Raw genomic sequence first — 16170 nt, forward strand, 5'->3', positions numbered from 1 at the left:
CAGTGGTGATGATGGGGAATTTCCCCGAGAATTTGAAGAAAGAATTGGAGAAAGATTTAAGGGAAAAGGGAATAAATAAATTAAAAGATTGGATGAAGGAAATGGATAAAGACAAAATAAAAGAGTAAGAGAGAGGCGAAATGCTTGGATGGAGGCACCACAACTAGAACAATGGACAAAAAAGTGGAAAGAGGAAAATATAGAGTGTGGAGAACGTACAGAAATGGAAAGGTTGATTTTACAAAGAGAAAATAAAAATGGAAAGTTAGTTGGTAGGGGTATAATGAGTGTGGTGTGTAAGATACTAATGAGCATGGAAAAACAACAAGAACATATTAAAATGATATGGGACCAAGATATGGTAGGACAGTTAAGTGGTCAAGAGTGGGGGAAGATATGGAGTCAACATATATTAAAGAGTATGTTGACAAGAATAAAAGAAAACTACTACAAATTAGTATGGAGGTGGTATTTAACACCAGTAAGATTACACCAGATAGATAAGAAATATTCAGTAAATTGTTGGAGAGGGTGTCAGGGAATAGGTACGTATTTTCATATGTGGTGGGATTGTAAAAATATTCAGAAGTTTTGGCAAATGGTATTTAAAGAAATAAATGAAATAATGGGATGGAAGGTAGAAATAGGCCCCCAAAATAGCATTATTATCAATATATGAAGGGGTCCAATGTATGCAAAATAGTAAAGAATTAATCACTAATTTACTAACAGCAGCTAGACTGATAATTGCTAGGAATTGGAAAGAACAAAGAGAATATAAAATAGAAGAATGGTATAAAGAAGTCTGGGATATTGCTATTAATGATAGGCTAACAGGGTGAATGAAAGTTAAGGAATATTAAAGCGGAATGATTTTGAGGAGATTTGGAAACCATTTGTTAAATTTGTAATAGGAAAAGGGAAAAGGTGTAAACCGTCACAAGATGTGTTACAATTTTGGAGTGGAGAATAATGGTCCCAGGGGGTGGGTTGCACTTTTTATTATTATCATTTTTATTATGGTTATTATTATTGTTATTATTAGATTATTGTATTAAGTAGGGTTTTTTTCTTTGTTTATCGTTATTATTGTAGGGTAATGAGTTGTTAAATAAAAATTTAAATAAAAGATTTTTTTAAAAAAATGGCACACACCACAGCTCATTGTGGTTTAAATAGCCTACAGCGACTTGGACATGGTGTGCAAAACCAGGTCTAAGTCCTACCCTTTTGCATTCTGGTAAATGAGTGTTTTGTGACTGGCTATGCTCACCAAGGAAGCCATTTTATGAATGGGCACCCCCCTCCCTCAACCAACAGCACTCAAAATTCCAAATGTGGCCACCAACCCCCAAAAGGTTGGGGACTCTGGCAGTATCCCCATCTCCATGGTATTAGTTGAAGGTCACATTACACATTACTTGTCTGAGAAATACTTCACTGTTAAAGAACTAACTTTTTGAGCGAACAAGCAATTATATATATGAAAATCAAATTTTTGCAGAGATTTTGCAGATTTGCCTAAACTCTTTTCCCATAGATATAGTCCATATAACCTTGCTTCTGTACTTCAGGAAATGCACAATGCCTGTTGTAGGGTGCATTTAACTTTAATTACAACCTCTTCCATAATACCTATGAGGGCAAGCCTGATCACAGCAGAAGCAGGTAGCCAAACTGCCCAGAGAGCTTCAGCTATTGGGCAGTATAGAAATGAAATAAATAAAAAACCTACTACTCATATCAGAGAAGCTCAATCAAATGTGTTCCATTCTTAGCATGCAGAAGGGCTCAAGTTCAATCCTTGATCTCTTCAGTTACACAGGGCAGGATTAGTAAAGTCTTGCCAGCAGTTCACTATAAGCTTAGGCAATCACAGTACTGGGCTAGATACACTAAGGCCATGGCTAGATGAGGGGGTTTGAGAGCAACCATCTTGCAATTTTATGATTGTGAGATTGTCGCCCTCATCTACACGCAGCACGCAACATCCCAGGAGGAAGAGGACGTCGCGACCGCCATTTTTTTTTTGTTTTCAATCAGAGAAGAGCGCACGAGCACTTGTGCGCAAAAGGTTATTTTTTAAAATTAAAGAATTCCCCGCTCCTGAGGAGCTCTATGCCCCGGCTCCTTGCGAGGAGCCGGGACATCCCGCGAGGCCCGGCCACACGTGCCGTGATCTCCGCGGAAAAATCAGGAAAAAAGGGTAGGGTGATATCCCAGGCCAAGGGGAGGGATCATCCCTCACTGCTTCTGGGATGCCCTGTGCGTCATGTGGACGCACAGGGATGATCCCGGGGTGATCGCTGGGATATCACCTGGTCTAGCCATGATCTAAAACTGACTCCAGGTAAGGCAGCTTAAAATAATCTAGTACACTTCTTGGTACTACAGGGCTGAAGATGGCACCTCTGTACATACCTACTCTCAAACCCAATTGGCTAACATGGATAGAAGCACACAAAAACAAAAGGCCATATTCTATTTTTACCAAGTCAGGTAGAAAGGCAGTAGGCACTAATGGCAATGTTGAGGATATTTGCTTTATAAACCAATTTACTAGCTGAGTGGCATCTTCACAGAAATTGCTTTCCCCCCACAACAACCCCATTGGTTCCTGTTGGGAATAATTTATTGGGAATAATTTATTTTTAAAGTTGGTTTTTCTCTCTTAAGATAAAAGTCTCCAGCTGCTCAGGTGAGCCGCAATCTAAGGAGGCAGTCTCTTGAAAAAGGAATCCAAAGTCCTGTTTGTGTCTTGCCTTGGTCGTTTGGCACTGGGTTTGCTTTTGCCCTTACTTGGAGGGCTGCCAACTGGACTGAAGGAGCTGGGTCCTGAGAAAGAGTTCTGCAGCTCCACTGCAAAGTGGTAGTCTAAGTGTTCTGTGAACTCCCACACCAACACCTGTTGGTTACATTTCTCACACAACATCCAGTCATCTGTATCGGAGGGAGGAGCCCAACTATCAGCTCTGCACTGTGAAAGTCCAGGAGCAGATTGCACTCTTTCTTCTTTCAACACATCAGGTTGCCCTGAAGAGACTTCAGATGTTTCCATTTCTAAAGGTGCCGTGTAACCCCTACTAGTCAATGGGGTCTCTAGCATCCCTGTTTCAGAGCTGGATAGAGATTGTTCTATGGAGAGCTGCTTCTGCACAGAGTTGAGGTTGCAGTTATTGATACTTTGTTCCGCAGGGCCCTTTGACATCTGGCCACTGGTATGGATGAGTGCTTTATCATGACAAATGGGTGCTACAGTTGATGGCACTGTCATTTCATTGGCAATCCCAGGAAGAGAGGACCTAGCTGTACCTTGGGCCTGTTTCTTTTCCACTGACCTCTGAAATAGCTTCTGAATAGTGTTCACTGTCTTCTTGCTGGTCTCCTTTTTTGGACTTCCAAGGGAACTGACATTTGGGCTGGCTGCACAGGTGCTAGTGGCCTGGGTACACTGGCTATCACTAGTCAAAAAGGCAGCAATGCCCACAGAGGACACTGTGGGGGCCTCTAAAAACTTGCTTGCAGAGAGCTGGAGAACAGTGATGGGAGGAGACCTGTAAACAGAGTTAGATTAGCAAACAGTTCAAGAGGAAAAAGACTTTCAAAGAAAGGACGAATAAAGGTTTTTTAACAATTCACTAGATATGGAAGAAGCTGCCCTATGAGTTAGGCTGTCATTTGCTTCTTCCCCCAGGAGTTTCCTTTAAAAACTAGAGTGATGTTCCTTTGTTAATCATTAGTTCAAATTTAACTAGATACTATGAGGCAAGAGAATAGTGTTCAGATTGGTTCCTATTTGTTGGCTAGACCCCCATGGCTTTTACTCTTTCCCATCATTTAGTACAAGGTTTCTTTTCACACTATACTACCAGTTACTCCACAGGCATTCAGAACAGCCCCTGCCAAAGGAAGTAAGACAGGTGGCTACTAGTAGGAGGGCCTTCTCTGCTGTGGCACCCCGGCTGTGGAATGAGCTCCTAAGGAGGTTCGCCTGGCACCTACACTATATTCTTTTAGATGCCAGGTGAAGACCTTTTTATTCTCTCAGCATTTTAACAGTCTATAAACTTAATTTTAAATATGCTGTTTTATATTTGTATTTTAAATTTGTATTTCTGTACTGCTGATTTTATCCTGGTTGTGCTTTTATATTGTATTTTATATCATGCTTTTATATTGTTTGTCTTACACTTCGAATGGTTTTAATTTTTGTGAAACGCCCAGACAGCTTCGGCTATTGGGCGGCAGAAAAATGAAATAAATAAAATACCCTATGTGTTTTTGTTGGGGACCCAATAACGCTTATTTTAGTTCTAATAGCATTTTTTTTTAATCGTCAGAACTATTTTTACCTTCAGCCATCCACCTCTCCAAAACTTTATTTTCTGCTCCTATTGTATTTAGAACAGTAGTGTGTAGACTAGTGATGGAAAAATACTGGGTGAGTTCACACAACACAACATGACAACCCACCCTGGCAAACAATCCATGCAGTGTGGGTTGTTCATGAATCAACCTACAGTGAACCCGACAGACAATTGGTTTACCATGGGTTGTTCTCTTCCTCCTTCCCTCTCAGTCCTTCAGCGGACTCCAGTATGTATCCCAAGGGACTTTGTGGTAGAACTCTAGTCTGCCCTTCCCCTTCCAATTATGACCCTGTTTTCATTCCCTGGTTCTTTTTTTAATATAAAAAAATTAGGACCCAACATCTGTGCAAGTGGGGCTGGAATCTCCAGGAATTTAAACAAATGTCTTTGTAATTGTATTTATCTGTTATCTTGGCTTTTCACAGTTGTGCAAGTGCACACCTGCAGCTGTCAAATATATATATAGCCTTGCCTTATCTATTGCCTTGTATGTTTCAGCTGTCAAAGGGAATGAACTGCAATATGAAACATACAAGCGAATTGACAAGACAGAACTGCATATAGACAACTTTGACAGATACTGACAGTTGATAGGTGGGGAAAAGGGGTCAAAATTGCCCCCTTAGCAAGGCGTTTCTCAGGGTTTCAAGTGCTGGGCTAACACTTGGGGGGTGCCCTGCTTCCATTCCACATTTGCCCAAGTCTCCAGCAAGTCCTTTTAAGAGAGATCTAGGGTCCATCAGTTTTCACAGTTCTCATTCAGAACAGTTACTGGTGTGGTAACTGTTGAAACATTGCATTGAACATACAAGGCAATAGACAAGGCAAAGCTATATAAATTTTGGGCAGCTGCAAGTGTGGAGTTGCGCAACTATGAAAAGTTGAGAAAAAATAATAAAAACAAATCAGAAAGGCATTCTCACAAATTCCTGGGGCCGAAAAAATTAAAAACAACATATATTCCAGTCCCATTTGCACAAATGTCAGGACATAGAAAAAATAATAATAAGGGGTTGGTGAACAAGAGACAGTGGAGGATCAGTGGGCAACACTGGAGGAGTGATGCCATTCAGGCATCAGTGGAGGAGCTGTCATTGCAGCATGGTCAAGATCACCATGCCAGTGTTTTTTTCCCCACTCTTGCTGAGCATCTCACTGCCCAATCACCGCAACTTACGATGGGTTGGCTCTGCCAGGCTCGGACGACACACCAATCCATTGTGAGTTAAACAACCCCAAGAATAAGCCATGGGTTGTCAGGATGGCTTGTTGGTGAAAGAAAAGGCTAACCTCTAGGTAGCGGCCTGGGTTTGATGACATGACAATCCACCATGGCTTGTATTAAGTGACAACCCACAAAGGGTTGTTGTGTCATGCAAATAATAATAATAATAATAATAATAATAATAATAATAATAATAATAATAATAATAATAATTTGTATCCCGCCTTTTGCCCAATACTGGGCCTCAAGGCGGCATTACAAAATTTAAAACATACATTTTAAAACCTATGAATATATATATACAAAAGTTAAAAAATATATTACAATATTAAAACATTAAACATTTATACATGACAATTTTAAAAGTCCTTAGAAGAGACAGAGGCCCAGATTATTCGCCAAAGGCCTGCTGGAACAAAAATGTTTTTGCCTGCTTCCAAAAGCACATCAAGGAGGGAGCCAGTCTAGCTTCCCTGGGAAGTGAGTTCCAGAGCACTGGAGCAGCCACCAAGAAGGCCCTCTCCCATGTTCCCACCAGGAGTGCCTGTGATTATGGTGGGATTTAAAGAAGGGCTTCCCCAGAAGATCTCAAAGCACGGGCAGGCTCATAAGGGAGAATACGGTCTTTCAGGTAACCTGGACCCGAGCCATATAGGGTTTTATAGGTCATAACCAGCACTTTGAATTGTACCCAGAAACAGACTAGAAGCCAGTGGAGCTGTTTTAACAGGGGAGTTGTATGCTCCCTGTAACCAGCCCCGGTCAACAATCTGGCTGCAGCTCTTTGAATGAGCTGAAGTTTCCAAATACTCTTTAAAGACAGCCCCACGTAGAGCGCATTACAGTAATCCAATCGGGATGTAACTAGGGCATGTGTCACCATGGCCAGGTCCGACATCTCCAGGAACGGGCGCAGCTAGGCTTTATTTATTTGCATTTCTGGTGCTCTCTGGGCGGTTTAACTGTGCAAATACACTCCTGGCCACTGCCAAAACCTGGGCAACCAGGCTCAGGGCTGAATCCAGAAGTACACCCAAGCTGCAGTAACACATGCAAGCATTCAGGAAGAAACATTCTCACCATGCAGCCAGCTGGCCTCCTGTATTGCAGTTCTGGATTAGCGCAAAGGCATCTCTGCTGATTTTATGGGCATCGTAGTGGGATAAGGCACAGCAGCGAGACAGGCCACCAACATGTTTACTACCTTGCATACGGATCCCAATACTCAACTGTTTAGCTACCCGGTTGTTCTGTTGAAAGAATATATATATATATATAATTAGGATCCTGACAAGCTATACCTGAGACATCAAGAATTTAGATTGTATAGGTCAGCAGATACCAGGCTGGATTACTTCAGTATGTTACAATACAGACTGCAATCCAATAGTTCATCCCCATCACTTAAGCTTATAGAAAAAAATGTAGTTTTTAAGGAACTCTCTCAGACCTCAACAAAAGCCAGGTGCTTAAGCTGTTCACTACCACAACAGCTTTCACTAAAGAGGGTCCTGCCTGTGTTCTGAACTAGTTTCTTGTCACATGGCATGTTCTAATGCAGGTATGAGGAATGTGGTGCCCCCAACTGTTGGACTCCAGCTCCCATCAGCCCCAGCTAGCACATCCAATAGTCATAGATGGGAATTGGGGTCCCAACAGCTGAAGAGCTACAAGTTCCCCATTCCTGGTCAAAAGGCACACAAAACAGCAACTTTGCTAAATTAAGCAGATCTGGGTTGGGTCAGTGCCTGGAACAGGAGACAGCTTAGGAACGCCTATGTACACCACCTTAGATTCCATGGAAAAATATTGAGCCCTTCCTTCAAAAAATGCAGATGCATATGTGAGATCATCCCACTGTAGTGCGACTTTTGAGATACACTGTAAATAGTATTTTTATTCAGGCAACCCTGTGAGAGATATGGCTGATAGATCTTTACTTGCCTAGGGCCAAGCTGAAAGCTTTATGATTGAAAGGATACTTGATTTGCTTTACTACACCCAAACCCCAACTTTCTACCAATTGCATCACATTTATTTTACTTGTTAACAAGCTCAAGACAACTAAAAAAGTAAGTTAAAGTAACTTAACTTTTAAAATAATTTACTAAAACATACTAAAGCAGCCATAAAACACTAAAAACAAAGGAAAAATAAAAATAATTTAACTAAATGCTCCAAATAATTAAAATACTTTAATAATGGAGCAGCCATTTGTGGTTCAAAATCCTTCCTAAAAAGGAAAGGTTGTCACCAAAACTCTGAATTGGTTTTAGAAACAGATGCAGTTCTTTCAATATGTTGCATCTATTGCAGTAGTCCTGACATGGTTTTGTATGCTACGTCTGGGGCATAATATCCACATCAATACACCTGAGCTACCTTGAGATGAGGGTTGCTGTATGCAAAACTAATTTGAATTGATGAAGGCAGTTACAAGGACCACAAACTGCTCTAGAACATCTGGGTCATTTGGGAAAGTAATCCATAAGAGCTCCCCATGGAAGACTCATCCAAAGCCAAGCATAAATAGTATGAACAGCTTCGGTACCTATTCCTTTCTTAAGTAAGCCACTTAGTCCCGCTTCCTCCCAATCTCTGAATTTGCTGGAGATACTTAACTACTGCAGACCTTTAGCAAGTGACACAAATAAAAGACCAGCAGTGTGAGAGCAAAAACTGTACCAGAGGAATCTCTCTACACTCTGTTTCCAATTCACACACATCTCCTTCAGCCAGTGAGTACTCAAGGAAAAAGGAAGGCCTCTCCCTACTTACTTGGTCTCTGTCCTTGTTCAGTCTCTCCTCCAGCTCCAAAGCAAGCTGCAGAAGCCAATGCTGCACCTACAAACATTATTAGTGCAGAATGTATTATTGTCTTAGGAAATTGCTTAATATGCTGTTAATATAAACCAAAACATGCAAGAAAAATTTATAGGCCATTTTGATCAGATGGAGGCCAACACTAAGCAAAAAAAAACTTTTAAAAATATATACTAATCAGGTAATGTAGGAGATGAGCAGTTATTCCTTGAACTGTGGGCTGTGTGGTGTTAGTAAATGAGATCCTTGTTATCTTTTTATTTATTTATTACATTTTTATACCGCCCAATAGCTGAAGCTCTCTGGCATCTAACAGAATGTTCTGCCCTCTAGGGATTCTGTTACCATAACTTGTTGCCCCTAAAATTTAATTGTTCCATAGCAACATTTCAGATGATTTAGGGATATCTTTATGCTTGTATATTCCTGCGCTTTTGTTGTTTTGTGTTGTATTTTACTATTTTAACTGTTTATATTAGTATTATTCTTTTAACTGTAAACTGCTGAGAAAAAAAACATTTGTCATTGGGCAGGATAGATAGATAGCACAAGCAAAAGCAAACTGTGAGCATTAAATTGCTCCCTGTCCATTGTTAGTACTCTCCAAGGCAGTTATCCAAGAATCTTTTTACTGAGCATTTCAGAGCATAGTGACATTATAAGACAAAGACCTTAGTGGGTTAGAGTGAGAGAAAGGAAGCAGCAATATCCACAGCATTCTCCAACCTTATCTATTACTCCTGTCCCCAGGACATAATCAGTTCTATTCTCTGTGCAATTTCTTACCTGCTTCTGAGTAATCAAAGCCGCCTTTCCATGGAAGTTCTTACTGCAGCCAATGGACTTTGGCAATTGCCTAGGTTTCACAGGCTCATGCTCAATCCCTCTGCACAAGTCATACAGCCATGAGCTGCAATCACATATGGAAACCCAAGTTGAATAAATAATATTTTTAATATTGGAACATCTGATTTATTAAAGAGAAATCCAAAATATTTTGACAGCTGCATGTGAATCAATTTAGAACAGGGATAAGTCAAAGAGCTAGATGTAAAATTGCATGCATGCAGGGTAAAAATTAGAGCTCCCTGTCAAACTATTATGCCATTTACAGATTCCTGTTAACACCACACTTGAATGGGCACTGGTGTACAAACCCCGCTGAGTAGCTACTAGCTGCAGTCGACAAAACATGAAGACCCTATATAGTCTAGGAAGATTAAAGCAACGAACTCTCTTACTGGGTGGCCATTCTCAGACTGCATAGCCAAAGATGCTCTTTATTCCGTCTTGGGATAAAAAATCCTCACATTATTTATTTGCTGCAGCAGCTGAAAAAATTAAAAGCAAACCTATTAAATTAATTGCCATTTCCTGCCACGGGGAGAGCATCTGATAGAATAGAAAACCATCTGCCAAGTAAAAGTGTTACTCAAGTAAAATCTTGTGGCATTTAAAGACTGTCAGATTTATTATGGCATACGTTTTCATGGATTAGAGTTCACTTAATCAGATGCATATTTTTTCAGATGTAAGATCCACTCCGCTTAGAGTGGAAGCACACATAGGATTGCAGCCTAGAAAGTAAATACCTTAGTTTTATATAAGCAAAACTGTAAATATACCCAATATTAGAGAGAGAGAGAGAGAGAGAGAGAGAGAGAGAGAGAGAGAGAGAGAGAGATGTTGCACCCTATCCTACACAGGCACATGTATCTTAGTTTTTGCCATCTTGGAAATAAGAAAAAATAAATGTTGAAAATACAAACTACTCATTTTGTAGTACACAAATAAAGTGTATTATTTAACCTGAAACAGTCTCACACACTCACAATAACTAACAGCATATTTGAATAGCAAATTAAACTTTATAACAACATTGAAAACCTTCAACAGTGTTATCATTTCACCCCCTGGGCTTCACATCTCTATGGCAGAGATATGTCTCTTAATGTCTGTCTGATGTTCTCCTCAGTAGAAATGGGACTTTAAGAGGTTAAGTTAGATTGTGTCCCAAGCTGAATCCTCAGCAGTATGAGCAAAATACACAAGGAATCTAACTCTATAGAGAGACAATACTCAAATAGGTCACCTACCCAGTCTTATCTCCAAAGTGTGACTGAAGCTGTGATTCACTGTACTGGATCAGCTGTCCCACATATTCCACTCCAAGAAGTTTAGTGATAGATGCACCTAGCTTCCCTCCAAGGTTACGGCTATGGGAGAAAAGAGTAACAATCATCCAGAGAAAGGAAAAAAGTGTTCATTGACTTAAGTCCTGTTTACCAGCCAGCAAGAAGTATACAGACAAACATGCAAAGAACAAAGAGAAGGGATGTAAAATTTGGCTTCATGAAACAAGCAGTTAAAGACCACTGAAAGAGCAAGCAACTAATAAGTAGTATCTTCCCTGCCTACACTAGTGTGTGCAACAAAAGAACCCAACTGGAAAGATATAGATCAAAGAAGGTATCAGTATCGCAAATTCCTTACAACTCATTTGTGTTTGCAACCAGGCCTGAAACTGCAGCCCAATACCTAAATATCTGAAGCTAGAACTACAAAAATATAGCAATTTCTGCACAAGGTAAGAAGAACTAAAACATATTTTGGTTCCACAAACTCTGTTACAGGCACCTAGGAATTTTCCTAGTCCTATTCCCAACTCTCATACATTTTTCCTGAGACACTTATAACCTCCGGCATTTGTTGGTCTTATGCTTCCACAGAATACGTGCACAAAATACATCCAGAATACACCAGTAAGATGCGAAAAAAGAATGTAGCTCTGAAATTCATGCATGTAATTTCAGATAGGGTTCACAGAAGCAGTTCTGTTTTACGTACATGTTACTGATTGGCATCTTGCTAAAGAGTTGTGCGACAGAACCCTGTGACACTAGAGTCTGTCGATTAGGCTTGTTGAGGCCACAGGCCAGTTTGGCTAATACCTAGAATGAAGAAAGTAACCAGTTTAGGAAACTTGCCTTTCCAAGTTTTATGAGTTTCTCAACACATATCTGGCTTATCAGAGTTCACCATCTGATAATCAGAATACAGGACACATAGGAATATAGTGAGAATCGGAAATAAGAGCTTGGGATCAGCTATCTTCTCCCCTTACTCGACCTCACCCCATATCTTCTAAAGGGTCTTACATTCTGAAAAAGGAAACCAGTTGTTCATAAAGAGTTTTCTATCAATAATAATAACTCGCATTACAGTTGTTAAACCTCACCATATCCTCATTCTTCCTTTTTGTTTCCTATGGCACGTCACAGAAATAATCCATTTGGCTCATGATTCCATCAATTATAGACCAAGAGTTTAGTAATGCTGAGCTCAAAACAAAAAAACAAGCTGATCTTATACATACCTTGTTGTGAGAAATGCCAACAGAACACCTAAAGCCAGTGACAGATTCCACAGCTGCTCTCATTTCTTCCATAATGACTGCTCCCACTGTCAGCTGCAGCTCTGGACTGCTGGGATCTCCAGAAGGCAATAATTCCAGCCACTGATGCAAACCACACTGCCGCAGCTCTTCTAAAAACACACACACAACAACAACTCAAAGTAGGCATCTCCAAACATCTCTCTTTAATGTAACAACTGTCATGACAAAGGACAGGAGAGCTACAAAACACATGTCATGCTGTACATCATCTGCAAACAAAGAGAGCAGGAAGAAGCCAGAAAGCATCCTTTAAGTGCATGCATTGAGCAGGGGGTTGGACTCGATGGCCTTGTAGGCCCCTTCCAACTCTGCTATTCTAAGTGCATCCTTGATCAAATAAACCCATGTCCGTTTCTGAATCTCGAATGCAGTATCTCAACATGTAGACAAGTGATTTCAAAGAACCTGCACAGCAAAGCAATGAAACTGCTGAGGGCAGGGAAGGGGAAATGGTTTAGTAGTTCCTAATGTAAATGTTTGCAGCCAATGAAGTGCTATCCTTTAACCAAGGCTCAAAGACTAGATCAGTCAAGGTGAAAGCTTAACACATATAGCCTAGTATACAGTTTACGCAACAGGGAAGTCCAACACCGTTCATCTTTGAAAGGCTAGCTGAAGGTGCGCAATTAAGTCTTTCATACAGTATTCACCTCCATATATATTCTACATTAAAAACCTATTCAAGTTTGTACAATAAGCTCTCTCAAAACACCCCAATCTTTACTATTTCTACTGTGATTATTCTATTTATCTATTCCCCATACCCCTCCAATTTAGTACTGGCCTTTCGGTAGCAGGCTAATCACTTTCCTTTGTTGCTGTTTTATTACCAACAAAGGAGACACTGAAGGAGCACCTTGGAAGTTATGCAGTACCTTTGTTGTCTGTGTTCTCTTCTGCTGTATTCTCTTCTGCTGCAAGGCTATCTGGCAATCCTTGGATGTAGGTAGTTGCCAACTGCTCTGCTACAACAGGCTGCCCCTTCATCTTCTGAAGCCTTTCCTGCACAGCGCCAGTTAAATCCATGTAGGCCTCATCAATGCTGGCACGCTCAATCACAGCAAAGCGTGACATCACTTCCATCACCTCCACGCTTGCTTCTCGGTACCTACGTAAGAAGGACACAAACACACAAATTGGTTTAATATTCCCCATACATCTTCTCTTCCAATGGAAGTGATTAATTATCAGCCAGCCACCAAAAGTGGTATAGTTTTTGAGCCCATGCTGTTAGCAGGATTGTCTTACCCATTACAGATATATTGAGAGACTGAATAAGAATCAAGCAGGGGGGTGGACTCGATGGCCTATAGGCCCCTTCCAACTCTACTATTCTATGATTTTAATTGAACTAGACTCCATCCGATATTCTCTGAAGAAAAAGTGCACAGAACTGTACATTTTAATCCTAGACAGACTTCTGCCTAAAGAACCAGACTCAGCATACTATGTCCAGATTGCGAAAGACAGCAAAAAAGCTGCCTCCTAACATTTTCCAGAAAGCAAACCTAAAAGTAGCACTGATTGGTAACCACCCTGAATTCTATTTTGTTCCAGAGAACTTCACAATCACCGAAGACGAGATACAATTACTACTACTACACAAGAGAAGCTGCAAGTGACTATCAATCGCAGGCTTACTTGGTGAGGTCTGCTTTGCCATGAGCCTCTGGCACACGAGCTAACAGGAGATCCGGGCACAGCTTCTTGGCATCAGCAGCCCACATGTTCCTGGTAACTCCAAAAGCACGAGCTTCATAGCTCACAGCAATTATCCTGAGGGTGAAGGGAAAATATTAGCCACAATGACTCGGTTTGCACATAACTGGCAAATTGCGTGTTACCTACAATTAGTAGTTAGGTTAACTTTGAGTCATTTAACCCACAATTAACTAATAGTATTTGGGTTTGGATGTTAAGTAGCATCCCCAATCAGCCTAGTCAGAGGTTGAATATTTAAAAAGACTGGTGAGTATGCAAATTGTGGATCAATTAATTCATGATTTGCCATCCTTACAAGCGAACACACCCACATGAAGAGTGAAGACACACACCAATCCAGACAAGTCCCCCCTCAATTTAGTATTATTATTATTATTATTAATAATAATAATAATATATTTATTTCTTACCCGCCTCTACCTTTGGATCAAGAGATTAATCTAATTATCCGGTTTTTGCAAATATTGTAGGTTAAAACAAATAACACAGATTAATATAATATGATGACAGTTTTCTTCTCACACTATGATAATCATTTAGCCACCTTAAGGAAAGACTTGTTCCAAAAGGTTTTGAGAGGTTATTGAGAGGCACAGGGAAGGCCATGATTCACTGGTGTTTGGGGAATAGTTATGGAACACAAGTATCAAATTGGGGTGGGGGTATTGGCAGCCACTCAAACACTTGGCAATAGTGAGTTTCCTAGAGAAGCTCGCCTATGTTGTGCTCTTTCCGGTGCCAGGTGAAGACCTTTTTATTTTCTCAGGCATTTTAGTCTTTTAACTCTGCTGTTTTAAAACTGCAATATTTCAAATCTCTGCACTGCTGCTAGGTTTTATTCTTGTTGTACTTTTAGACTGTAGTTTTAAGCGTTTATATTTTATATTGTATTTTATGCCATATTTTGTGGTTTTAATTTTTGTGAACTGCCCAGAGAGCTTCGGCTATTGGGCTGTACAGATATACAATAAATAAGTGATTAAGCAGGGAGGGGCTGTAGCTCAGTGGGACAGCAAATGCTTTACTTGTAGAAAGTTCAGCCATATGGCTGGAAAAATTGTAGCTGAAATCCTGGAGCCAGTGCCAGTCAGTGTCAATATTGGGCTAGATGGATCAATAGCTGATTCAGTGTAAGGCAGCTTCCTATTCTATCCCATTAGGTGAGTTTTCCTGCCCTAAGGTCAGAAATACATTTTAGACTGGGGATGAGCAGGAAATGCATCTTATCATTCAGGGCTGGAGCAGGGGGGAAAGGAAAGCTTCAACTACCACATGAAGGATAGATAAGTCACTGATACAAAAAAACAAAGCAAAACCCAGGATGGCTGAGCACGGAGCAGGCCTGGTTAGAGCATTTACTCTTTGAAATAAGGAAACCGCTGGTGCATCAGGTGAACAATTACACACAATTTTGAGTGTAGGGCTTAGCAGCAGAATGAGGTGCAAGAACGGACTGTTATATTTCAGACAAAAGTCAAGGGGATATCGCTTTTCAATAAATATGAAACCTCCCTGAAAATAGAAAACTAGCATAACAAGGGGTGGGATAGGCTAACATTTCTCCCTAGTTTGTTGTTGATTACTTGTAGGGAAGTTGTGTGTATTGTTTTTAATTGTGTGGGCAGAGGCAAACACTTAGAAACAGCATTCCTCAGTTGCACTCTGAAGTAGAATAGCCCACTCCACCGCCTCAAGGTTCTACCACCGCTTCCCCCAACCTGGCTGCAACCCCTACAGCTGGCTGGGGATTATGGGGGGTAGCAGTGCAACACATCTGGAGGGCACCAGGTTAGGGCAGACGGTTCTACCCCCTCGTTCTGCTACTTGCTCAGGCCAGGCCTTGGAGATCAGGCTTCATACCCGCCGCCTCTCCACGTCTTGTACTGCACCACGGCGCACGGCTTGCCACGCAGACGGGGCTCCAGGCGCTGCTCCACCTGTATGTAGAAACAGTCCATGTCCGCCAACGCCACCACTCGCTCCCGCCCGCGAGACATGGCGGGCTCCGAAGGGCCACTGACCGACAAGAACAAAGGGAGGATTACGCGGGAGAACGAAAACGGAGCGAGTCTTATCTTAAAGCCAGAGACGGGGGTTAGGGGATAAACTGACACCCAGCCGGCTCCCTCTGCCGCTAAAATTCCCGCCTTCGCTCCAAGTGTGTGTGTGTGCGCGCGCGCCCGTGAGGGAGAAGTCACAATTCCCAGCATGCGCCGTAACTTCCTCTTCTCCTCACACTCAGTGGGGGAGGTCATACTTCGCAGCAATGCGTCTTGGGAAATGTAGTCTTTTCTTTTTAAAAGGAAGCCTGCCCGCGCAATCGGCTGAGAACGATTTCCTCACCCCGCAGTCGAGGAATTAGGATTACGTCATTCTTCTTTCAGGGACTCCATGAAGCAAATCTCCTTCCCCAAACTAGCGGGATCGTAGACATAGGAAATTGTAGACAAGTCAATTCCTTGGTCTTCACATCGAGCTTCTGAGTTGTTTGTGTTGAGATCGCTTCTCTCCATATAGCAAAGACAGACAATCACACTCTTTCAAGCTTAAGTATGTTGTGTGTGTATGCCTTT

The 16170-nt window shown here is 41.3% G+C and overlaps 1 protein-coding gene across 2 annotated transcripts; it reads right to left on the bottom strand.

Moving 5' to 3' along the window:
• Window positions 1-2614: 2614 nt before the first annotated feature.
• Window positions 2615-15737, bottom strand: POLH (DNA polymerase eta). 2 transcript variants are annotated; one of them, XM_063124226.1, is made up of 10 exons: window positions 15458-15737; window positions 13517-13651; window positions 12751-12983; window positions 11795-11964; window positions 11266-11369; window positions 10515-10634; window positions 9205-9328; window positions 8374-8439; window positions 6676-6845; window positions 2615-3554 (listed from the first exon to the last, which is right to left on the bottom strand). In XM_063124226.1, exons 1-10 carry the CDS (start codon window positions 15592-15594, stop codon window positions 2711-2713), a joined length of 2103 nt encoding a protein of 700 aa, XP_062980296.1. In that variant the 5' UTR covers window positions 15595-15737; the 3' UTR covers window positions 2615-2710. The 2 variants fall into 2 exon arrangements, with proteins under 2 accessions (XP_062980296.1, XP_062980297.1); XM_063124227.1 differs by having other exon boundaries at window positions 15535-15593.
• Window positions 15738-16170: the final 433 nt, after the last annotated feature.

This window comes from Elgaria multicarinata, chromosome 4 (assembly GCF_023053635.1).
Source record: "Elgaria multicarinata webbii isolate HBS135686 ecotype San Diego chromosome 4, rElgMul1.1.pri, whole genome shotgun sequence".
Lineage (NCBI taxonomy): Eukaryota > Metazoa > Chordata > Lepidosauria > Squamata > Anguidae > Elgaria > Elgaria multicarinata.

What these genes read in the sequence shown, in the direction of transcription:
- POLH (XM_063124226.1), bottom strand. Translation starts at nt 15,594, where the DNA reads ATGTCTCGCGGGCGGGAGCGAGTGGTGGCGTTGGCGGACATGGACTGT. An exon ending in GGCAAAGCAGACCTCACCAA is followed by an intron (nt 12,984 to 13,516) that starts GTAAGCCTGCGA and finishes CTTCTTACGTAG; the next exon opens with GTACCGAGAAGCAAGCGTGG. An exon ending in TTGGCATTTCTCACAACAAG is followed by an intron (nt 11,370 to 11,794) that starts GTATGTATAAGA and finishes TCTTCATTCTAG; the next exon opens with GTATTAGCCAAACTGGCCTG.